At 37.1% G+C, this 26,995-nt stretch overlaps 1 protein-coding gene across 1 annotated transcript; it reads right to left on the bottom strand.

Annotated features, from left to right (window-relative positions):
• Positions 1-14,555: 14,555 nt before the first annotated feature.
• usp46 (ubiquitin specific peptidase 46) lies at positions 14,556-26,701 on the bottom strand. Its single transcript, XM_056765093.1, has 9 exons — positions 26,382-26,701; positions 22,529-22,609; positions 21,239-21,452; positions 19,990-20,231; positions 18,039-18,115; positions 17,852-17,935; positions 17,246-17,443; positions 16,003-16,081; positions 14,556-15,913 (listed from the first exon to the last, which is right to left on the bottom strand). The coding sequence occupies exons 1-9, from the start codon at positions 26,415-26,417 to the stop codon at positions 15,812-15,814; spliced, it is 1,113 nt and encodes a 370-aa protein (XP_056621071.1). The 5' UTR covers positions 26,418-26,701; the 3' UTR covers positions 14,556-15,811.
• Positions 26,702-26,995: the final 294 nt, after the last annotated feature.

Here is a 26,995-nt window from a genome sequence, read left to right as displayed (position 1 = left end):
TGCTTAAATGCTTTATCTTTGATAAATATTTGTACAGTATGTCTTCAGTCTCCAATGTAAACATAAAGTAAAGTCTCCCTTTAAAATGTTTTTGTCATTCTAAAGCAAAATGGCTTTTCAGTCAATGAGCTCATTCAAGTTCATTGAAGTACAATTCAAAATAAATGTATAAAAATTAAGTACATTACGTACATTACGTACTGTATCTGAAGTGCTACACTGAGGGAACATATTTGTGCAAATATCATACTGAAACCACATGACAATTCAGCTATACAACAGCACAAAAGAGTGATGGTTAGCGAGTCTTTTGCAGAAGGTCTTTTTATTTATATGTATTTGGTTTTACTTTGGTCATCCACATGAAAGAATCATCTGATCTTAATGGTAGCTCATACAATAGTCACAGCAAACCACACAGATATTGGTTAAACATGTTAAACAAATGATAGTTCTGAGCACTTGAAAGCTTAATGAACTCACGACAAACATCTCTTAAATTTGGGTACCACGGATAAAGTGCATGTTGTTCTGCTAATTTAAGGGGTTGAGGTTTGTTTCAGTCTCGACACTATTTTCCCACCATCCGTGAGAATGATTTAATTTGTTTCGGTTTTGGTTGTTATTGGTTAGAGATTACGAGCTTTCAGTTTTTATTGACCACAACAAAGACGTAGGTCATGAGAAAGGGGGAGAGTCGGAGTGAAATAGGAAAGGAAATCATTAAGAAGTAAGACAAGTAGGCCTTTTCAATATATCAGATTGATGGAACTTGTCTGAAAGCTGTAAATTAGCCTTTTCAATTACATGATGACAAGGATATTACCAATTGAGGAATCAAATGATAAAAAAAGTCTCAACGTTTATCTAATCTTGACAGCAGTGTTTAAAAAAACAAACTTTTATATTAAATATTTTATATTTAATTAACAGATGTTTCAAGTAGCTTAAAATGCACATTGAAGGTAAAGAATGCTTAACTAGCTAGTCTAGCAAACAGGATCAGACAAGTATTTCTGCTCTTTCCCAAAACTAGTTCAGTTCACTTCAGTTCAGTTAGTAAAGTTCACTTTAATACATTCAGACATGATTTTTCGGAGCAGAATGAAACTAAAGGCATTCCCTTACAGAAAGACTGGGAGCTCATCTGTGAGGTTATTCACGTCCACATCGGAGCATGAGCGGGCTGTTTGAGGAACATTAAATGTTTCCTCTTCGTTTATTTTGCCTAGGCCGCAGAAAAGAGTTGCAGTACCTGGAGCCGCCTCCTGACGGCAGCATAACTCCAACCATTGGCTTTTAAAATCTAAATAGGAAAAGCCAATTCTTATGTTGTATGTATTACCTGACACAAGAAAACCTGAGCTGTCACCTCTGGAGTACAAACAAGATCTTTATAGAGTGCAACCGGATATCCACCGGCGTTCTTTTATTCACCACTATTCAACCTAGTTAACTACTGATGAATAGCAAGCGGATGTATTAGTCTAAACCACATTTCGGCTGTTATTCCCGTCACATTCAATAACAGAACAAAACTGATGCACCAGACAATACAGAAACCGGAAACGTGTGTGAAGTACACAGAAAGGGTATTTTTATTTATATTCAATTTATAAAATCTATTCCTCAATGGTAATTGGTCTACATCTGAAAGAGCTGAAGTGATGGTAACATATTGGCATTCATGACAACACTCACGAGCCAGTAAAAAATTAGGTCAAAACTAATGCCTACTTTCCAAACATGGCTATGGTCTAACATTTATTTTCAATGGAAAAATTGTTAGGATTAGATGTAATCCATGTCTGAAAAATGGCTCGTCAGAGATTAAAACCTCTTTAGAATGTAGTGTGCACTCCAACAATAATACATGCTGTCATGTTCTTTTACAAACCGCACTGTGTCCTGTGACGCCATTTAATAAGGATACACAATACAACAGGTCTTAACAACATAAAGTCACTATGTTAGCCACAAGGATGACATAAGGAATAGCTAATGTCCCTCAAACACAACACAAACATCACCTGACATCTGCAGTCATAACAGAGTTATACATAATCCTTGTGTTTTCCCAAATCCCCTGAAACGTTCCCTCGCTTCCCCCCCACCCGTAAACCCCTGTTAAACTAATTTCAGAGGTTCAAGAGGTTGTCTGAAGTGTGTGACACATGTGTATTTCTACACTAAAACTAAACGAAAGCTCATTAACATGAACTTTTGATCTCTGTACCATCTGCAATATCAGCAAGATGAGAAAAAATGCTCAACCAAGATCCGTTTTCATGCTTTTCATATAAATAAGATCATTAACACTAGTCTTAAATCATTGTCAATTCACATGCCTCACCTGCACGTACAACCACGAGTACCAGATCATATACCTAAATAAGGTTCTGGAAAAAATATACAGTCCTAGCTCAAAATATAGCTTTAGATGAAATGAAAGAAATGTATTTTCAACGGAGGCCTGCTGTGACACCTTAATGAATGTTTCGAGGCTTTAAGTACAGTCTTGTGCGCCCTTACAACCTCAGAGCGGGATTGTTTTTGGCTCACTTAGGAGCTGAATAAGGCACTGCTGCTTCAAAGTTACTCATGTGACAAACAATGCACGAGAGCTCCATTGCTGGGAATATAACTCAAAAAGTGGAGGCTGTTAGATGTGGGCCAGTGATAAAGATCATTTGTGGGATGCTCAGGGGGTCCAGCGCCCCCCAAAGGAAGACTGCAAATGGCTTTAACAAAAGACGAATGTTTCTGTTAGCAGAGCTTCCGCTGAAGGTCTCCACACTAGGAGCTCTTGGTCAGTGGTCAAGGTCAGGGCTCAAAGGGTTTGTCTAAATCAGGATGGTCTTTGACAGGGAACCCAAAGTACGATAGATACATCTGGACGGAGAACTGTTTTTGAGTTCAACATGCTTTATTTTTATATAAAAACAACAAAAATAGCTATGTGATCTGTGAAACCAGATATCAAATATCCAGATTCCCAAAATACATATTCCCTCATAAGTAATCAATAATAATGTATGAGGGTATCGGTATGTCTGTGTTTATTTAGGACCTGTTAAGGTTGAAGGATGATGTGTTTAGCATCGGGTTTGGGCAGTATTTGGGTTGGCTTCACTAGAAATCAAGATGGAAATTCATAAAATTCTTCTGTTTATAAGAATTTCAAAACACAAAAACGACTGCAAATGCAGACACAGGAGGACATGCTGCCTGTGTTTTTATAGCTGTAGACTGTGTGTGCGCATGTCACCAGGATTAATAGCCTGTTGAGGGAACACGTGGGTGCACATTAGTGCATATGACCATATGTTTGTTTCACTTAAAGGTGAGGCAATTGGTGTTTAAATGCATGTAGGTAGATATTTGCTCTCGTCTCATTATAATTTTTTTAAATAGCAAATGAGATTTTAAGTATTTGTCATTTTATCTTGTCTGGGTGCATCTCCCTCATTTAACATTTAACAGGCCAACATTATAAGAGAGGCACATCTAAATAACTTTCAGAGGTTATTTTTGTTCCGCTTTATCTTAAAATTAACATCTTATTATAGAACATTAAATATATTATTAATTACAAATTTTACTATTTTTTATTAAAGGGCTCTTGCTTTCTATATTAGGTATACATACTTCAGAAAACGATTGGCTGCTGTTCTGCAGTAAAGTATAAACTATAAAATTGCAATAGTTTGTTATTACAGCCTTTTTTATCCTATAGTCGATTTGTTAATGGTTTGTATTGGATCAAAACAAGCTGATAAACATTAGTGGCTGATATATGAGCGTCTCTATTAACTCTTTCCCTTTTTTTTATAAAGTTGCAGCCAGCCCAAACATTTTTGATAATTTTCACCTAGCTTTCATGGCCCACAGAATATTTTTTTCTATGAATATAATGAACATACAGGGGCGGTTTCCCGGACAATTTACACTGAAATATCTAAAGATATATCAGTACAATTTTTTTGTTTCAAGATGCACACAGTAATGTTGCGGATGTGTCAAAGTATTTTTGCATTCCAGTTAAATGAACGCATCATGTTATGTCTGTCAGGGGCTTTTAAAGTTAATTGGACTGGATCTGATCCCAGATCAGATGATGACCTTGGGCTTCAGTGCGCCAGCAGGCTCTGTGCCACAAAAACACACTCATGATTGAGTCCTGTTGTCTCTGGCTCAGTGTAAAGAAAGACAGAACCAGAGTTCAGAACAACACAAAACACCTGCAAGGATCCGGTGTTGCTATGACAACCCACCAGCCCTGATTCTAGCAATTATGAAGCAGTTAAAACCAATTCATGCAATCTGTGCATGTTTTTGTTAAATATCAAGTATCACAGGAAAGACTTCACATTGGAGTTTTATGTTCCACACACACACACACATGCACACACACACAGGCACACACACACACACACACACACACACACACACACACACACACACACACACACACACACACACACACAGTTAAAAGTGACAGTGCCAGCAATGAATAAATTCTTTCCTTAATAACAAGTGCACTTTTATGGGCCTCTGTGTATTTCTTTGACCTGCTTTGGGGTCACATCCATTTCCTGTGACTCAAGATGAAATAATGGATGATTCTGCCAAAAGTCTCTCTGTTTCGCTGCGTCTGGGACACTATATTCCTTCAGTTTTGTACTACTCTGTCATCTAGACTTTTCTTCTTTCAAAATAACCATGTGAATATCATTCCAGGTGATATATATTTTGAGTCTGAAACTCCAGGGCTGGTATGTTTTAAGAACATTTGCTAACATTCCCATTAAGTTATGAAAACCACCACAATGTATCTTTAGTAAATACGTGAGCTCTGGATAAAAACTATTCTGTAGTTCAGGGGTTCCCAAAGTAGGGGTCGCAATGACAAGAGCCCAGGGTCACAATATCATTTCGAGAAATATTTTTTTTAAATTAGAAATAGCGTATTTAATCAATAAGTGTAACAAAACATACAAATATTAGTTAAGTTAAAAAATAAAACCATCGATCGTGACCTCTGAGGTGATTATATCACATTAGCGACATTAGCAACCACATTAGGGTGCAAGTCAATTTACAGCACCATGTTAAACAGTCCCATGTGCATGCAGATTAGTTTTCAGGCTTCAAGTTTAGGATATTTTATTTGTCGAAAGGAATTAATTAATATCAACCAAAGACAACACACGGATTCCAGCAGAGGAGAGCGGGTAAGCCGGCGGTCAGAAAGGGCATCGTCCTCAGGTACGAAAAGAGGCCAAGTACATCCATTAGCATTCAAATCAGTTTGATGAAATTCGTCCATCTCTAGTAATAGTTCATAGTTTATGTATAAAAAGTAAAATAATGAGTAAATAACTATAAAATAATATTATTTTAGACAGTGCTCTTTTCTGTTGTCCTTATGCTGCTGTTTAATGAATTTAAGTGCATCTGCGTATGTTTTCCCCTCCATCTGCCTCTGCTTTCACTCAAAAATAAAAATTCTGTCATCATTCACTCACCCTCGAGTTGTTCCATATCTGTATAAATAAAAAGGAAAATAACAATGGTGGTCAAAACTGTAAGTTTATTTACATTCTTCAAAATATCTTCTTTTGTGTTCAACAGAACAATTAAATTTATAAAGCAATTTTTCCTACTATGGTAGTCAATGGGGGATGAGATCTGTTCCGTACTGACCTTCTTCCAAATATCTTCCTCTGCGTTCAGTAGAACACAAATTTATACAGGTTTAGAGCAACCTTAGGATGAACTGTCCCTTTAAGTACATAGTTTATCCACTAGATGGCGCGTCCTCAACAGAAACCAAGTGTCACTTCGATGAGTAAAGACAATCGGAAATGTGAAGTAAACATTCTTAACATTGTGTGTTCAGAGGAAGTTCAGAGGAATTTCTGGCCAGCCACTATGAGCTGATGAGGTATATATAACCTTGCTTCCAACATAACTGCAGAGACCTGGGTTATGTTTGTATATGTGAGAGTGGCACAGAAATAGGCATGAGTCAGGACTGAAACCTGCCTGATGGAGCACTGCATTCCATAATAGGCAGGAAGATAAGCGATATGAATCCAGCAATGAGTGTGTTACAAGATCAGCACACCGCCTCAAAAAAGCCCTTGTGCAGTGTAGAGGTGTATTTGACGGGAATGTGTTCTGCAATGATTCACTGACCTTGAACACATGACTAATAACTAAATATGTTAATAACAAATCATAAGTGATCACTTATTTGACTCAGTTTCTAAGCATGACGACATATCAGAAACACCAGCTGATGGGCCACAGGTAGAACTGCTGTATCACATTTATTAAAGTACTAGGATGCATTTATATGTATATGGCTGACAACTACATACTACATAGAATTATATGAATATACTAATATGAATAGGCTAATATTACGTAGGTTCAATCCCTAATGTGTCTTCCGTGTGCCTTCGGTTAGGGGACATATTTATATAACACTCAACTCGGCCAAACCTGCAACAAGCAGTAAACAACGTTTTCTGGAAAAAAAGCGCAACAGCTGTGACTGGGTCGGTATCATTTAAATAGATCCAAATGTGTACCATTTGTCTGCGGATATGTATACATTATGAGGTACGAAATGGTGCAAAAGGCACTTTGAAGGCTCACCTACCTGTTTTTGAGAGTGTATGTCAAAGTCAAATGAACAAACAAAAATTAAATCTCGAAGCAAAGCTTCAATTGTTTGAACATCACAGCCAAAGCTTTAAATATATCTATATATAATCTGAAACTGTTTTCTTTGTAGCAGTTTCACAAATGTTTATTCTCATTTTTGGAGATGCATCTAACTTAATCTATGTATCAAAAAGATAAGTCCCACCCCTATTTGTGATCTGGCCTTTTAAACCCGGTCATGCTTTTAAGCGTCAGTCAAACAAAGTGTCTCCGATAGGTCCTGCTTTTTCTTGTCCTGAGTAATAAAGATAAAATTCTGCAGCCCTGGTGCCCACAGTTTCATTATAGCAGACGAGAAATTTCTGTTCATTAGATGTTCAGACACACGGCAGCTTATTAGTGTCACATACCTGCTCTCACAGATGCAAAACCTTTGAGGTGTTTTCATGCTCAAAAAAATTTAGATAAAATATAAATACTGTATAGAGGAGGACTGGACATTTCTGTGCTTACAAAGGGACAACAGAAATACAAGACAAATATCATAAACAGTATTTTATTAGACATTAGGAATTAAACAGTGTCTGCACTAGAAATATAACTACAGTAGGGTTGACACCTGTATACTGTATAAGCTACTGTAAAATATAAGGCATGTTCGTAGAAATAGAAAAAATGTCATTTTCAAGGTGTTAATTGATTCTCTACGTAGCGTTGAATAGTTTGATTGCTGCCGGGAAATCTGTTATAAAACTGTGTAAAAAGCCTAATAAAGATATGTAAGAGTGATGATATCCTAGCACATGGCTTTGTTTCTATCCAGAGATCTATACTTTAATTTAGCCTACCTCTCTATATGAGAAATCATAATGATGATACGACATATTTTACTGGCAAGTCTCTTTATATTATGTTCATTTCTGTGTTTTTTTATTGAGGAAAAAAATATAATCTTCGGTTCATAAAAATTACTTTTAGGAGCATGGGCCCAGGTTTAAGTGTTTAAGATTCATTGCATGAACACATAAATGAACTACATGACATTTACATTTAGTCATTTAGCAGATGCTTTTATCCAAAGCGACTTACAAATGAAGTAAACAATAGAAGCATTTGGAACAACATATGGACAACAAAAAGCATAAGTGCCGTAAAAACTGGTCTCATATAGCCTACAGTATACAAAGCAAAGGATTAGAAAAGAAACAGAAGTCAGAACTAATCGGTCACATGTTGACAGAAGAGATGTGATTTCAGCCGATTCTTAAAGATCCCCACAGAATCTGCGGATCTTGTGGCAGCGGGTAGATAATTCCACTAATGTAAAAAACAGATCCAGAGAAGGTACTTGAGATTTATTTATTATTTGCAGAGCGTAAGGATCCGGTGGGTACATAGATCTGTATGAGTGAGTGAAGACCAGTAGTGGTCTAGTAGGCCAGGAGCTGAGCTTTAAATTTGATGCGAGCGACTATAGGGAGCCAATGTTACTTAATGAAGAGAGGAGTAAGGTGTGCTTCGGTTCATTGAAGACCACTCTTGCAGCTCCATTCCGGATCATCTGTAGAGGTTTGGTTGTGTAAGCTGGGAGTCCAGGCAGTAATTGCAACAGTACAGTCTAGACAGGACAAGAGCCTGGACTAGGACTTGCATAGCATGCTCAGACAAGAAGGGTCTAATTTTCCTTAAATGTTTAATGTTGTAGAGGTTGAATTTGCATTACCGAGTGGTGCTGGTCACATGATCCGTGAAGTTTAGCTGATCATCGATTACCACTCCAAGGTATCTGGCCGTTCTGAAGGCACGATGGTTGACGAGCCTTTGAGTCAGCGGGATTACAAGCAGTTCTGTTTTTGCAAGGTGGTCCTTCATAAAGAATGAAATGTCTCTCAGGCATGGTTAAATGAGTGCAGAAACAGTTGGATCGGCAGTCTGAAATGCCAAGTGGAGCTGTGTATCATTCGCATAGCAGTGATAGGAAAAAGCCATGTTTCCGATTGGCAGAACCTAAGCATGTCATGTGAGGAAAAGAGCAGCGGTCCAAGCACTGAGCCCTGATGGAACCGTGTATTGAGATGTTGTGATTCAGAGAGCTCACCTCTCCAGGATACTCTGAATGACCTACCTGAGAGGTAAGACTTGAACCATTGTAGCACCATTCCAGAGACGCTCTTACCCTTGATGGTCGACAGGAGGATGTGGTGGTTAACAATGTCAAAAGCAGCAGATAAATCCAGTAGAATGAGTAGAAATGAAAAGTGGAAATGGATCCTTATAAATCAGGTCCAGCATTCTGTAACCCTCAAGAGTTGTTAGGCAGCGTTGATATACTCAGGACCCCAGAGCCCTCAGAAAAATGCACTTTGCAAAGTTTCGTGGCCAATTCCTTTTTTGTGTGCTTCTGGGAAGTAGGAACACATATGCCAATAATGTTAATTGAATGCTTAGCTTGGCACACGGTTCAGATTAGAGTATTAATTGCTTATAAGCGTTATTATAAATTTGCATTGATGATTATATGACATTCCTGGCTTTCTGTTGTTTGTGCTGATTCATGTGTGTGGTGATTCAACTTGACGCTGCAACTATGGCACTTCTACTGCCTATGAGAGAAAAGATCGCAGGACGTCCCCACTGAGGATAGCAGAGAACAAGAAAGAGAGAAAACGAATAGGCAAAACATCTAAACATCAACAAAACATCAAAATACATTAGACACATCACAGCAATAACACACACAGGCATTTATGTATATATACAAAAAAATTGATATGAAATAGCTTACGCAATAGGCTATTTGAGACAACATTTGAGATCATATTTTAGATCTAACATGTGTGTTTAAAAAGAAAAGTCATATTCCTTAGTATCTGATTTATAAAGCCCTATAATAATGGATGTAACTTAAGTAGCAATGGTGCACATACACATTTCTAACATTTGTACTCGAGCAAAACTCAGATCATCTCTCAGATCAAATAACTCTCTTTCTCTCTCTCTCTCTCACACACACACTCAAAATCTCAACAAAATCTATTGCAAAAACTGTCCATCACCTCCTCCATCACCCATTACCTTTCATCAAGCATAAGTTGTACTTTAAGAACTCTTACACTGTATCTCTATATATTTTAAATGTATTTATATTTAGAAATTGATTATGTTCTTCTTTCTTATACTTCTTCTATGTATTATTTAGTGAAATATTTCCAGTGTCACCAAGTGCCAACTCAATTCCTCACATTCCTCCTAACTGGCCAATAAAAACCTGTTCTGATTCATATCTGCGTCCTACTGTATGTAACAGTCTACAAGTTCCAGGCAAGAGCTGGACAAGAATGTTGGAAAACATCATGAATGATGAAACTCAGTCTCTAAAATCAATGTCTAGAAACATTAAGCTTATTCCTTTTTATTTATTTATTTTAACTATGCATAGCACTATTAATTCACTTCTGGTAGTTAGTCTTTTATTGCCTTAGATTTTAAATTTCAAGGTTTGTAAAATGAGGTATAATAGTGATTACCAAGATGAAATTGATGCATTGTTCTGCATCACATTACTCATCAAATAACACACAATTGGAGAGACATCAGAGACTCAGCCGGCATTCTCACAGATGTTAAAAATGTGCTTTCCGGTTAAAGATGCTTCCTGCTGAGAAGCAATTACATAATGTTTATTTTCTGAGAAACAGTTTGGCTTGCTTCTGGATTTTTTTTAGCCTTTTAATAGTTGTTCAATAATGGTCTTTGGGGTTTTGTCTGCGGACTTAAATCTGTTTTAAAACAAATCAATGCAACCATTTGTGATGTACGGCCAGCAAAGGAATGGAGTTATACAAGGCTATGCAATCTTATTAATGTGGGCAATCACAAAAAACACATAGGAATCTGAATCTGTTTTTATGAGTTCCTGGAAAGAGTCATTATGAATGCAAATAAATGATAGGAATAAGATCATCTGAGACCCAATACAAGCAAATCAAAAGCAGAGAACAGTGCAAGATGATAACATTTCATTAATATTAAGATATTTCACAGGTCACACAAAAATTTTAGTCTGGGATTAGCCTCAAGCCTTGTTTGTAAAACCGGGCCATTATAATGTAGTGAAAATGTGTTGTCCTAAAAGGAAAGTGCATCTCAAAATATAAATGTTGTTATATTTTACGAATGCGCATTCGGTGGGTGCAGACACTGGCGCACTGACAACTCTGGCAACTCTGTGTTTACAAGCAGATGCACACTGTATATAAGATGATCTTCGCAAAATGTCTGATGATTTCGATACTGAGGAAGATTCGCACCTTTTTGCCCAACGTGAACGCGCACCATAGAATGATAGGCCTAAGGAGAATTTATTGATTAAAATAATTGTTTTGGTTGGTTTTTCACACATAAAGTATTGTCATCGCTTCAAAAAAAATTCATTGAGCCACTATGAGTGGATGGACCAATTTAACAATGTCTTTAGTACTTTTCTGGACCTCGACAACAACCATAACCATGATGTCGATGAGGAGGCCTGGAAATCTCCCGGAGGTCTTAAAACATGTTGAAAGTCATGTTTTACATAACAAGTAATTTATACTGGTTGGAACAACTGGAGGGCGAGTAAATGATGACAGAATTTTTGTCAGTTTTTGAGTGGACTATCCTTTTAAATCTATAGATCAGCTGATGAGTACTTTCATTATACAAAACGATACAAAAAAGGTTAAGTCTACTTTGTATTTAACCATACAAGTTACATTTTGGTAGTGTTAAAATGGCCGTCACACTTCCGTTATTTAACTTCACTGAGCGTGTGCAAAGTCATCAATCCAGATGATTTCTAAAATATAGTGTTGCTGTTGTGTCTTCCTCATGTGGACGGAGGCAGGCAATCCAAAAGCATAGATGGATGATGGTGAACATCCTTACATCACACAAATGTATAAATAAGGATTTCTGTTTTTGACCAGGTTCTGTTCTAAACACGACAGGAAGTAGTTTAGTGGGAAAGCAGATTATAAAAGAACCAGCGAGTTGTCTGCAAGCACACCCACGCGCACACAGCCCCTTAAGGTGATCAGATTGTGACGCACATACTGTGATGCATACATGAGCACACATTAGTTACGATCTCACACACATACAAACAAAAGCCATTGATTTTCTAAAAGAACACGACAGCCTCGAAGTCCGACTGTTGCAGGTGCAGTTCTTCTGTTTTAGTGTGAAGACGTCAAACATACAGAGGAAGTCACACATCTCCCTAGCTACAGCCTACGAAACGCTAGTTTCTATTGATGCATAAGCATTTCAGGTCCATAAAGGAGCTTCCCGTAAATCTGGTTCTTTATTTCTCGTCATTCTAATCTCTTGAGGAGTCGCTTCTTTCCTCTTTTCACTCTCTCTCTCTATTTCTCTGCCTGAGGTCCTTTGTGTCTTTGAAAAAAATGCCCACAATTTATCTTGTTAGCCAGAGAGGAGAAAGGTAATAATAACACGCGTAGCTTCGACAAAGAGCAGAACAATCATTAAAAAGAACACAGAGGACAAACAAATGAATATAAAGCACCGATGAGCCACAGCTGGTAAAGTTGCATTTTATTTATTAAGGAGAGGAAATAAACCAAAAGAATCTCAGGATTTCAGTTCCTACGAGAAACCTTTTTTGGTTCTGCTATGATAAAGTGCACTTACAGTTATCACACTTTCCATTAGAGTTCGAGTCCTGGTATATCTCACTTAGACACACATACATTTTTCATCTCTTTTCTGGACCTAAAAAAAGAGTCACATTAAAAGGGGACAAAACAGACAGGTGTGTTTTGCATACAAGGTCATTGTAATACCGGTGTTAAGATTCCAAACGACGTCTCGAGATGTTCATGAATGTGTGTGGGGATTCAATCCACAGTATTAAGCAGTTACAGTACTTCTCATTTCATATGCGAGCACAAACCATTGAATTCATAAGCTACTTTACAGAACTAACTTCAAACGACCCAGGTCGCCATAATGGACCCGAATGAAAGCATGATGATTCTTCATTTCTCCCCATGCAAATAGGTGCTTTACTCTATATATAATAATCGACCTTTTCAAAAATATAATTCCCTCCTAACAAATATGTCCAATTTCATGACACATAAGTACACTAAAACTATTTCTCTCTTTTGTGATCCGGTTTGAAGGAGAGAGTGTGACGTTTACTATTATTTTGGCATATTATTATTAATTTTGATAACTTGCATATCAACAGAACTTCACAAAAATATGAGCAAGGGGATTGAAATGTGGTCGTAGAACCAATAAAACACACAAACACAACCACAAACTTCCTCTACGCGGCCACTTTAAAAAGAAGCAAAACAATGCAAATGAAAGAACTACCACCCAAACTTAGTCAGCATCTGTTTAGCTTCAGGACAATAACTTTTACACTGCATAGTCAGTCTTACATTGTGTTCATACACTATATTGCAAGTAGTAGTTTAGTAACAAAGTTACACATTTTATATAATAAATAATGTGCTTGATGAGTGTGAAGTCATTGGTACTACAGATCTAAAATGAGCTCTACAGATGCCCGTTCATCATCAAATGGTTAACCAGTCTCTTATTTGACTCTGCTGAAATATCTGAATGCTGAATGTATCGTGAACAGATTGTTTCTGGTAAACCGTTTTATTTCTTAGAGATAAAAATGGTACATATCTCCAATTCCTCAAACATATACCTACAAATACAAATTGGTTGCTAGTGTATTAAAAAAAATGAATACAATTAAAATTAGACCATCATAGTGCGGAATGTTCATTGTTTCCCTGCATTGCACCTTAAAGAGCTTTTCCCTTCTTGTCAGGCCGCATCAAATTCTTCATAGTTCCTCCTGACAATAAAATACTCTTAAATGGTAAAAGCCCTTTCAAATAAATGCCATCCCTATCAGAATGTTTAAATAATTGGGGGCGTTCTTATCTCAACGGTCATGTTTAAGCGTATCCTGTGATGAAATCCAAAGCTGTGGTTTACTGTCTGCATTACGATAATGTCACGCCTCCTGCTCTTCCATTTCAAGTCTCTCCTAATAAAGGAATGAGAAAATCTGATGTCAGGTGAAAGAATAGTTCACCCCCCCAAAGAATAGTTGTTTACTCACCCTCATTTCATCCCAGATATAAATGAATCTCTTTACTTAATTTTTTTTATAGTAATACAAAGCACATTGATACTGTAACTTTAAATCTCATTGGTTCTCCCAGCTCTTGACCAGTGATCGAAAAACCTGCCGAAATATTTGTTTGCATTTTGTAATTTCGCTAAACAAAACGTTCCTTATTTTCTCTTACAAACGTATCAGAAGACATTTATTAACCAAGTAGAGTTATGTGGATTTCTTTAAAGGGATAGTTCACCCAAAAATGAAAATTCTGTGTAAATGTCACTGTTCTGATTAAACAAAGAAAGACATTTGGAAGAATATTTATAACAAAATGGTCCTAGGGAACTATTGACTGCTACTATAGTAGTCAATGGTGCCCCAGAAATGATACAGCCTTTACACATTTTTGAAAATATCGTTCTTTGTGTTTAACAAAACAAACACTTTTTTAAAGTTTATGAATAAGTTAATGAAGCCAGAATTTTCATTTATCATCATTTTATTAAGGATTGAGAGATGATGGACTATTTTGACCACCTTTTAAGATAACAATATGGCATTTAAATATAGTTTAAACTTAAAAAGTTTTGTTTTGGGGTGAACTATTCCTTTAAAGAGATGCGTACAATATATTAGTAATGTGAAAATAAAAGCGAACCTTGTTTCTATTAAATTATTTGAACAGACATCTGGCCACCCAACACAAAAATGTACATACACTAGGTTTCAACAAAAATAATAATTTAATTCTACTGTACTCTTATTTATCAAGGATCATGAACTTGAACTGAAGTTGTCAACTAAATGACATCATCTGAAACTAAACCCAATAGAAGCAGGCTGGGAAGCCAGTTTGGCTATTGGCAGATTTCTGCACACAAGACAAGAACAGAGCTAGACTCAACCAGAAAACCTCAACCAAAGCCAACTGCGGGGTTCCTAAAGCACACTTCAATGTAAGGCCATTACCTACAATGGAAGTTAGATAACAACAGTGTTAGATAAGAACGAAAGAATGAAAGCCTGTAGGAGAGAGAAGCAGCATTTGGACAACAATGTGCTTTTTCATTGTTACCGGAAGAGAACAAGCCATCAATAGGACTCTTCTTTGAAAAGATGTGAGGCAAACAACTTCAGTCACTTCAAACTCTCTAATTGGTTGCACGGTCTATTTCTTTGTGAAGTCATTGGAGAGCAGCATTCTGCGTTTACTGTCCAAACGCTCACACACACATACTTTTGAATCTCTGCAAAACAAATAAACTCGCTAAACATTCAATCACATAACACGCTCCCAGTCAACAATTCCCACAACATACTTCAATCCAAACCAAGCACACAGTGCATGCAGCCCATAGGCTGATAAAGATGCATCAGCTACTGAAGGTGTTTCAGAATCTTTGTAAGACTGTCACGGATTAAGAAAACCGAAGGGTGTGCGTCACAGTACAGAAACATGGTGATTCTAAACCGGGTCTCTGATCGCTAGCCCAAAGCAAGGGATCCAGAAATAAACCATCTTCCTTTGTTACATGTACCCAGGATGACAGGCACTTTCCTGGGCACTGAATGATCTGAAATAGTGATTCTTGTACCAAGTCTGTTAGGAGTGCTTTTGCCTTGCTCCTGTTGTAGCGTTTAATTCCTTCAAGTTTCGACGAGTACTGTAGTTAAATATTGTGGTTACGTGTTACTTTTGTGTTATTGTTCTTTTTGTTTATAAAGTGCCTTCCAGATGCAGGTGACTGACTTGGGGTCAGATTCAAAGATGTATATTTCCCAGAATGCAACAGGAAAGGGGAATTCTAGGAATTGTCATATTGGCAAATTACAGAGGGCCTTTGGCACCCAGTATAAACTGGAGACCCTGAGTGTGAAATGAGTAAAGGAGAAGGGATATGAGAAAGGAATTTGTCATGTGTGCCCCTTTCCTTTTGATGCTCTCGTTTCCTCCTTTAATCGATTTCCCGCTTGGTTCCTTCATTCTCTGGATTGATAGAACAGGATGTATCCTGACTCAGAGTTCTTGGAGATGTCAGAGGTCAAACCGTAGAACTCTTCTATCGCCTGTGCATCAATTTTCTAGGATGGGTAGAATAAGAAATGATGAGGGAAACTATTTTGTCTGTGTGCAGGACAGTTAAGACCGTGTCTAACGTTAAGGTGCATACCTCCACGATGTCATCATCAAACAGCAACCAGAAGCCATGACTCTTGACAATGGTGATGTAATGCCCTCTGTTCGGCCCACTATTACAAACACATACAGACATTGTCACAAAATGTCAGGAGCTGTAAAAGTGTCAGCATTCATTAAATGCCAGATTAGTTTTTAAAGATAACATTCTATATTTTACATGTTATGAAATATTTCGCCGCTGTCCTTCTGAAACCTTGCATCTTCATATTTTATGAATTGTATTTTGCCATAAATCATTATTATTAGTCATCCTTTGTTTGTCACTGGGTTTTGCAAACATCTAACAAAATTAAGAATTAAAAACTACTTTGTATGTAATAAATAAATAAAGAGATTTTTTTACATTACCTGAAAAACATCAAACCTGGACATACAAGGTTTTGAAAGCACAGCAACAATATTCCTTCATGGAAATCAAATGTTAATTAAAAAATTTATATATTATAGATTCCAATGTTTAACTTCATGATCCAATCTTTGTTAATTCCTAACAGGCTCAGAAATAAAAATCTCAGTATAGCAGTTAAAATAAAATATCATTCATTGTTATTTTTAAAAAGAACATAATTATTTCCCATAGTGTTCTCAGGCTTATTAATTCACACCGTAGTCAGGGTTGCAACCTCCGCGGGTTACTTTTAAACCGATTCCGCCTTATTTTCTTATTCTACTGGTTGAAATGTGACATATTTATAAATGTAGTTAACCCAAATGTGTTTTTACCCCATCAAATGTATATTGAATTAATAATAAATAATTAATAAAATAATAAATCTGAATTGGACAATAAATCAGTGAAAAGTTCATTCAAATAGTTCTAAGAAGGATGGCACATTTCCTATAGGATTTTGTTCATCAGCTGTAAATCTCAAGGTAAAATAATTGTATTCTTATATCTTGTAAATATATTATGACAATGATTATTGCTATACAATTATTTTCATTGACTGAAGTGTCTAGTGCATAACAGTGATTGTAAAATATATATTTTATGTATAAGTGTGGAGATTTTTGAGTTGTGGCGTTTGAGCTATTTTTTGGGCGAGCTTGATTGGCCATTGCGCAGGTAGTTTTTACAAAAAGCTGTCAACCCTGATCGTAGTATTCATCGATCCCTCCACAGTGTGTTGAGACTGAAGCTGCTTTTACACTTAACTTTATATTTATAAAACACATGCACCTCAAGGCATGCTGTACTTTGAAAGTTCTCATACCTGCCACAGTGGACCACCACAGCGACGAGGTCGTACATGCGGTCGAGGTTGACGGCATCTACGGAGGTGTTGAAGAGGCGGAGCTCCAGCGGAAACACCACCCGATAGCTCAGTTTAGTGTAGCGATGCAGCTGCTCCATGTACTTAAACCGCTTTAAATGTAGCGCCAAAATCATAGGAAGCTTCTTTACACGCATGCTGCAACACACACGAGCACACAGGTCAAAGAAAACACTTAAGCACATGTTCACTGCCACATGGATGTGTAACCGTATATGTATAATTACATTCAGTTTTTGCTTGAAGGGATACAAAAAATCCTAATCTGTGTGTACTTATTTTCCTATGCAAGAACACAGAAGATGTTATTCTGAAAAATGTTGGTAACTAAACAATTTGGGACTCCATTGAATGGACACAAAACCACCGAGACATTTCTCAAAATATCTTCTTTTGTCTTTCACAGATAAAAGAGTCATATAGAGTATTTGAATAACTGATGACAGAATATTCTTCGGGTGAAGCGTCCCCTTAAATTTTAGTTTACATTTTAGATACAACTACGCAGTATCACAGCATATGAAACACAGATCTGCTCATACTGACCGTTTCTGTGCCTCTTGTTTGCTACAGCACATCTCACAGTAGTATTTATACTCACTGCACAGGGTCTCTGTATTACTGAAGTCCCTATAAAAGCCATCAGACAAAAACACAATGACTATATTAAACACACAAAACATATCTGAAGGACTAATAATGTGGAGTATGGTTTGTGTACGTATGTGTGTACCTGAGACAGTGTGTTATTGAAGTGTTCTGCTCAACATCTACAGACAAATCCAAGAAGTCTTCGTCTTTGCTACTGACCTATAAAAAAAAGTAAGGGGATGCGAGTTCACAAGCTTTTCACATGCAGACGAGAAAACCTGCGTAGGTCATTTCGGGACAGATCCTGTAAGACGTGCAAACAGCAAACCCTTCACCTCGTTCTCAAACCTCTTCAGACCTGCAATTCTAGTTAAAGAGTCAGTCTTCTAAGGTCAGAGTTACCGGGAACTCATTTCTTCAGAGATGTTTATCAGGCGTCTAGATGACCCCCTTCTTACGGACACGGGTTGCACTCTGTTGACCTGACTTTCTCTGTCCTGGCGGGGCTTTTACAGTAAATGACACAAAGATGTGAGTGAGGACATGTGAGTGTAATGCGTGTGTTAGCACTCAAGTAGCTGACCGCAGGGAGCGACTGTGTGTTCATGTAGAAAAAAGTAGGTTAATCAACAGATAACTGAAAAGTGGGGCAAATGATACAGTGGTTTCTTTCCTCAGGTGGAAGATGATTGGCTAAATGCGGTTTTATAAGACCGTTCTGTGTGCTTTTATGAACAAATGAAAAATCGTAACTCATCAAATCCTTTGCAACAAATTTGTCCCCTGCTGTAAGCAATCTTCTTGTTATTACGGATAAACCAAAGTCCTCTTGTGTGAAATATGATTGTGTCTTTCAATAAGTTTGATTATGTTTTTTTGGATTTAGTTCAGCTTCTTTCTCAGCTAATCTATATGGAAATTTGTTAAATAACTATTAGATGTTAGTTCAAACATTAAACATTAACTCATCAACCCCCCCCCCCTTGTTCTTGCCTGCACCTAAATGGGATCGTTCACCTTACATAAAATGAAAATGAATTATTCACCCTCATGTGGGTCAAAACATGTATATAAATCTCTCTTCTGGAGAACACAAAAGAAGATGTTTTGAGAAATGCATCAGTGATTTTGTGTCCATACAATGGAAGTAAATGGGGTCCAATGTTGTTTATCTTCTTTTGTGTTCTTCCTTATACGGGTTTGGAATGCCACGAGGGTGAGTAAATGATAAAAAAAAATCATTTCGGGGTAGACTGCCCCTTTAAAGCCACAATCTGTACATTTGGACCACTAGATAGTGCACGTTCGAAACAACAACAAAAGGCAAAGCTAAATGACGTTGTGTAGGAGAGTGGAATTACGAGACATGTCGTTTTCACCATCCAGAGGCGTATGGAGATCGCCCATCATGCTCATGGACGAGGTAATGAATGAATTTAATTTTACGTCATCGTAATGAATTTGCTTGCAAGAAACGTGGAATGTAATGCTAAATTGATTTGGTAACGTAATGCTACACAGTTTTACGTGTTTAAAACAGTCATCGTTTAGTAAACTAGTAAACTACGTTTACGCATTTTGGGGTTTCCTTTTCTCACCAAAGAGTAATTGTGATCCATAATAACAGAACAACAGATGCTGCGTCACAGATGATGTATAACTGCTTCCGCGTTTGCGTGTTGCCATAGTTTCTAAAACCTGAAACTGAGGGTAGTACGTAGCAGCGGATATCAAGGCACTGATATGCGACAAATACAAGATAGACAAGGGACGGCCATTATTTAAAATGGGAATTCCTCTGGATTTGCACACTCTTGAGAACATTTGGGATAGGCAAGTACACAACTGCATAAAATATACCACACTGTTTAAGTGATTTTTGGATATTTCATAACAAAATTATTGCATATTGTGGCTTTAAGTGATCGGTTCAGTGTCAAATAAAAAAGACCATAAGAAATAAACGGCGTTCATTAAAACAAATAATATATCATTTAATTTTTAAGTGCTAATATTGAATAAATGAAATATATCAACAAAATTGATATTTACTGTGAGTTTGAGGTAAATGCTATTAAACACAACACACATACCGTCTCACAGTTAAGACAGCGTGTCTCATTGGTCAGCGTGCCCTGGAAGATATCGTAAACCCAGGTGGGCTCGGCCTTGTTCGGTTCTGGCTCGGTTTCCGCAGAGATGGCAGTGCCATTGTTCTTCAGCCGTCCGTTCTGTTTCTCCTGTTTCTTCTCTTCTTGCAGGATGTCAGCCACCGTATTCAGCAGGTAGTTCAGGAACTCATGGGCGTCCTGTTGCATGTAGTTATCAAACAGGTCTGTAGGGAGAGTGCAATATTAGCTACTCACATGATACCGAAGCCATTATATTTGTGACTCTGCAGAATATACGAGTCATAATCATGACAAGTAAAGAAGAAAATGTTGTTTACTAGAGGTATTTTATTTGGAACTGTAGTCACACACAGCATGTGTGATCATACATTCGGTTGTGTGTGAGTGTGGGATGAAGTGAAGTCTCTCTTATAGAGGTCTGTATTGTTAATTCATTGCAGGAATGAGACAGAGAAACAAATCCCCTTTTATACTACATATGATCCCTCCCTCACACAAGCACGCACACACACCTGATCTCTTACACCTGCTTCTCATTCAGCATATGACACAGAGGATAACTGTCTCATTTTCACATATTCCATACAGATTACTATGAGCTCATGCTAGCATGATAAAATCTTTACTATCAATCAACTTTTGCCTTCATGAAGTTGCTCAATTACATACATGAAGAACAGACTTGACATTATCCACAGGTTTTCAGCACATATGTGTAACATTCAGAGCTTAGCTGAGGACAGTCTAGCAGTTTTGTGTTGACTGACAAGTTAGTTGGAAACAAATGGCCATTTTTTCATTTGACGTGTACAAACTCAATATTGTTTTACTCCTGTGTAACAGAGTATCAATCGTTCAGCCAACAAAACATGGAAAATGTCATTCCCCAATATTCCAGGGATGGTTCACTCAAAAGTTAAAAGTTTGTTATCATTTACTTGTAATTCTAAACCAACACTTCAGTCAATATTAAAAAAAATATTTGGTAGAATATTGATGACGCTAAACTATATTAATTTATTTTTGTCCCAATATTATTAATGTTATTTTTATTATTTATTATAAAGAACTATCCCCTTAAAACGCAGAACATTTGCAATAAAAAAACATTTATTTTATTGCCCGCATAATTGTGTGGTTTCTATCGTTTAACTGTAAAAAACTACTTTAGCTGGCCAGTGCTGACCAGTTGAACCCCAAGTACCCTCACCGTTTTCCTTCCGCAGACGTGAGATGAACTTCTTAGGAGGGATCACCCCAACCTTTTTCTTCTGCGTGGCGATGCTATGGAAGAGGTCTGCCAGACACGTGAGAAGGTTTTCCTTCTTCTTCTGCTGGACTTTATACGCCAACACATTCTCCCTGAACGGCCGGCAGAAATACAGGGCCTGCAACACTGAGTTACAGTAACACGTGTTTCCAAACTGCAGAAAGGGAGAGAGATTTACCGTTAAGCGGATCAGTTGTAAACCAACATAAGATACTTGGAAAAGACGCTATTAAAATTGATTTATGAAATTGAGAGATAAAAATCGGGAACATCGCATGCTTGAGGCATGCCAGTGAAGAAGCGAGCGTGGGTGAAACCAACGCAGAGATCCCGACCAAATGTGGAAGTACAGGAATATCAAAGAGACTTACTCCTCAGCGCTAAAAGGAAATCAAAGGGCTGAAATCAAATAATGGTGGGATCAAATGCTTTTTAAAAACGTGACCCACGCAGGCCACAACAAAAGCACTTGCTGTTGTCTTGACAGTGGGACATTGTTTTGGTTTCAAAGGCCTTTTTCTGAGCATTTATCCTGACACTGGTTTTGACTTTGGAGCTTTATTGCATTTGAGAGATGAAAATATCTCTTTTTATTAGGCACAGCTGTTCATCAGTCACGATTTAATAGAAGAATAAATGTTTTCATCTTCAAAAAGTAACAACTATGGCACAAAGATGGACTGACACATGTACACAGTGCACCATTCCAACACCAAGCACAAACACTCATAAAATAACTTATTGCTTTGTGATGTGAGATTCCCTCTTGCAATTCTTATTACACTCAGCATATTTCTCCTTCGACTCAAAACAAGTTGCAATAAAAATATTAATAATCGTGACCTAATTTCTGTGAATCTCCAGACAATTCAGTGAATTTTAAGCTTCTGTTTTACGCATGTGATGGTTGCTCCTCTGGCAAAACTAAACAGGACACTATTCATTATTCATATCATCTGCAGGTAATGGATTCAGCAATACAATCTGCTTAGTCAAGCTGACCTGCCCTCCAGCAAAAATGAAATGCTAATGTATTTTGGCAGAGGACTATAAATAAACAACTTAGTTCCCACAACAATGTGGAAAGACAAGACGTGAACCGTCATCTGTTTATTATGTTAGTATCAATAAAGGGCTCCTTGTAGTAATAAAAAACAAATGATTATAAAATGGGCACATCCATCCAATAAGAGTAAAGAATTGATATGGTACGATATGATATGGACTTACATTGACCAATCCAAAGTAGTGTTCATTAATGGGAAACTGCTCTGGACCAATGTCTTTCTCCAGAGCAGAGGCATTGGTGCCCTGTGAAGAGAAAAAGACAGATAGAGAGTAGTTATTCTTCGCCATTTTACATAAAATACTGATTACCATACTTCACCTTTGAGACGTATTGCACACACATTAGGGCTGTCACAATTATTAAATAATCGTCTCATCGCAATAATTTGACGTTATCGCTGTTATGTCAACCGCAATTATTGTGAATAATTGCAATAAGTGCATTTTACATCCACTGACCTTGATCTGCACCCACTGTTATATTCAAATGACATTTTTCCATCATTTTGAGTTGTGTTAGCTTTGTATGTTTTGGTTAATTTTAGTTTCCAGACTTGTTGAATCTACACTGCAAGACCCTCATATTTTTGTGCTCAATACAGTCTTCTCTGTTAAGGTCAATCTATAGTAAATAATATTATTCATTTACACAATTTTCACAGTTCTTAAATATATCTTTCCTTCATTGGATAAAATATATGTTATTAATAGTTATATTGTCAAATCCTTAAAATAGACAATTAATCGCCATTATAACAATTATTTGATAATCGTGACAGCCCCAGCACAAACACAGCTTGGCAATTCCAGCGTTATGGACGTGACATAAAATTGCTCAGAGAATGAAATTGTTACGATTATTTTGAACCATCTGTTTATATTTTACTGAATCCTAGTTGATAGTCTTAACATTAAAAATATGCCAGTCTATGAAAACCAACTGATTTTATTACACGAGTCAATGAAATACTTTATTCTGACTCGTGTAAAAGTCTGCTTCATGTCAGGTCCTGATCGACCCGCCCCGAGTATATTCTGTGATAACAACCAGCTGGATGTACATTATCCACAATTTATTGAAGTGCTTGACATACGATAAACACGGCTAACATGCTGTTAAGTTTTATATAGATGGTAGGGCTGTCGCGATAAACCGATGATAAATATCACGTGATTTATGCACAGCTTTTGAGTGACGTAGGGGAAAATGCTGCTGCACCTGAAAGCCGCTCTCGTGCGGAATCTCCAAATACGCACTACAGAAGAAGACCATAACATGTTCTAGAATCTAGGAATGACTATCGACATCTTTATATCACTGTTACTCAAGCCTCATCAGGTATTTTAATGATAATAAAATATATTTATAATGATCATGTTTGACAGGTATTGCTTTTTCAAATGCACATTGTAAACGACTCAAACTCGCACTGCTTTAAGATCGACTAGCATCTCATACTGATCCCAGAGCCGTGTTACACGGAGAAGCTACGCATAAAAACGACACACTGCATATCGCAGCCAGATCGTTTTTAATAGTATTTAGTTGCATTGCGACGAATTATCGTGCGCCTAAAGCCGGTTTCGTCAGATGCAAGCGCAAGGCAGGCCCGAAGTTAACTTACGATCTGTGTTTGTTGATCGGTCTAGCTAGTGGCTTAAAATATAATTATATAACCATTTATAATTTCCCCAATTTATATCAACATCATATTATTTTCATATTTTATTCCATAATAATTGTATTAAATTTGTTGAATTATTTTTGTCAATTTGATTAAATAAACAATTTGTTGAATAGGTTGTGTAACTTAGTCGCATTTAAGCATAGCCAAGTAATGGTTCTTCTACTAGTAACCCAAAATAATACTTGACATACTTTTTACCTGCTATCTAATTTTATTGTTTAGCTTGTTTTCAGAAATAATCTACAGGGACTCTTTTTTTGCGGATGTGCACCACAAGTTAAGTTTGGTTAAGTGTACATGCACACAGTAATGTTTGTTTGTTTATGTTGTTGCTTTGAAACCGTCTATAGTAGGAAAAAGTAAAAGGTCATCTAATGAAATGTTTCTCTTTTTAAAACGTAAATCAATCCAGAATGTCATGGAACTGTAAAATGCCAGTAAATGTCTGACTATTACATCTGAACCTAAGACCTTGAGTATCTTTGAAGAATGAACAAAAAGCAGGCCACAATTACATCATTTCAGATGCGAGATGGAGATCAAAGACGCAAACCAGAGGAGTCAAAACCTTGACTGACAGTTGAAAGACAGAAATAGTCGCAATCAGCATCAGTGCATTGTGAAGTCTAGTCTAGTGTTACTGACCCAGGTAAGACAGCATGCTTTTTATCTCATGGAAATATGAATCCACAGTATCCTTTATATCTGGCACTAATAGACCTGTACTGCCCATTGCAATATAAATACTGCTTTGTGTGCGATGGACTTAACCTGAACATTTAGGCCATAAAAATGAACAACAGGTATGTAATGGTCCACTTTCCTTCATGAGAGCTATCAGATGCTCTGAGGTCAAAGGACTTGAAAAACGGCATGGAATTATGTTGTCAAAACAATGTCAAGATACTTTTGGTAATGTTTGACTTTAAATAGGGGTCATTTTCTCTTTGTCCACAAAGACAATTATTTTTTGCTTAGAAATCTGCCGGAGCAGTTAAATGGGCATTCACATAAGTACAAACATACACTTCAGAGTAACATTCAATCATCTATATGAATTTCAGACAGAACTAAAGACTAAACACAGAGAAAGTGGACGGACAGTAGTTGCAAGACTGATGCATTTCTTGAATCCCAATTATATGGAATATGTTCTCAAGCTGAAACACAGGTAATAGATGCGTGTTCTCAAAAAAGGACATGAAAAAGACGAATGCTGTTATACAGAAGCCCAGATAATGAACAAATGTTCCCAACCAGAAGTGCAGAACATAGATCCATGTTCTTCAAAAAGAGTAAAGGTAAAGCCTAATGCAGGTTTGCAATTGTGCACACCAAATACACACTTATTGCAGTCATTTAAGCATGACCGTACATGTAAGACTTAAAAGAGCAGATTTCATCAGCTTGTCTTGAACCCGTGGTCAATGAGCCACTACAGAATGTGGCTCAAAAACACACATATTAACAAATGAACCCTATCTATCCACTGGTTATATAACTTGTACTAAACAGCGGTCAAACGTTAAGCCCTTAACCCACTCATGCCGGCAATAATTCACTAAACATATTCCTGACCACATCTAGTCCGTGCTGACACACCACCTGAGGGGTCAACAATTAATAATGATTTAAGATTTTAGACATTGATTGAAATATTCCTAAAATCTTCAAGCAGAACTCCTTATGCTTATATTAGCCATTTCAAAACCTTCAAACGGATATTACGTCATTAGCCAACATAAGTGTTAAAACCTTTTTTTCTGGATTATGCACAATTTCGGAAAAGTGTGAAATGTGTATATATTAAGATTTCTTTTTTCTTCTAAACTGTACTATGCTGTGATCACAGTGGTTGTGTTTAAGCAGCCCAAAACTTGCTTTTTCAAGAATACTTGGGAATATACAATACCATCTTGACTTTTTAGAAGGCACCTCACTAACATTTCTGATCAAGACTCAAGAGGCCTTTAAAACACAGTTCTTTGTACCACTTTGTAAAATTTCCCTTTATAAATGTAACATCTTAGATTCCACATACAAAGGTTACAACCAAGATATGAACATCAAGGGGGCATCACTAATATTGCTAGTCTCTCCATTTAATACAGCACATTTTTGTTGGCTCAGTTTTTTAGCCTAGCATGTAAATACTCTAGTAATTGCAGATGTATTATTATATAGAGATGACTCATAGATACAGCATCTTATAAATGAGGTCATGCACCTGACTGTAAATGAACCCATCGTACCATCAACATCAACATCATCATCATCATCATCGTTACGTAAGAGCTAACCAGCACGCTACTCAGACTTATACTCACCATATTACAAATGGAGGCGATATTTCTGACAGTCATTTAGTTTATGAGGTGCCTCTCGTTGTCATCTTTATGAAATAAACATGCTTGTAATAGGAGAAGTCTGACAGGCCAAGCTGCAATCCCCACCGAGGACAGCAATCAATGACCATTCAATCCCCAATGCTCGTGCACAGTGCAATCAAAACGAGATATAAACGTCTACGGCTTTCATCTAGTCTTTTCGCTCATTGTCACTGTAACTGAAAATAAAATGCCGAATGTATTTATTGTAAACATCTTTGCCAGTTTAACGTACTATACGACACACTTACATCCTGGATTAGCGGTCAAACCCCGCCCACTGAGCCGGGATTGGTGCGATTGGTGCCTACGACACGAAACGCTTTTCAGGTTGATTGACAGCTCGACTCACCAATAGAAATTGAAACACGTTCATTTAAAATGTGTCCCTGTAAATAATCACTGAAATTCCCGAGCATTGCCTGAAAATAAGATGTAGCTTCAACGCAGTCTGTAAACTAAATAAAACATTAATTATTTATTGAAATTATTCGCACGGTATTTTATCAGTCATTCATTCATTTCACCGCAGGAACCTGCCTCTTTAAATTTCC

This window comes from Triplophysa dalaica, chromosome 13, assembly GCF_015846415.1.
Source record: "Triplophysa dalaica isolate WHDGS20190420 chromosome 13, ASM1584641v1, whole genome shotgun sequence".
Lineage (NCBI taxonomy): Eukaryota > Metazoa > Chordata > Actinopteri > Cypriniformes > Nemacheilidae > Triplophysa > Triplophysa dalaica.
Note: the sequence above shows the minus strand (reverse complement) of the source record. Positions and strands in the feature narration are given on the sequence as shown.

Excerpts from the sequence above, each read along its gene's own strand:
- usp46 (XM_056765093.1), bottom strand. The coding sequence starts at position 26,417 with ATGACTGTCAGAAATATCGCCTCCATTTGTAATATG. Across the intron at positions 22,610-26,381 it reads TCGCCTCCATTTGTAATATG|GGCACCAATGCCTCTGCTCT; the intron begins GTGAGTATAAGT and ends TTCTCTTCACAG. Across the intron at positions 20,232-21,238 it reads ACGTCTGCGGAAGGAAAACG|ACCTGTTTGATAACTACATG; the intron begins GTGAGGGTACTT and ends CTCTCCCTACAG.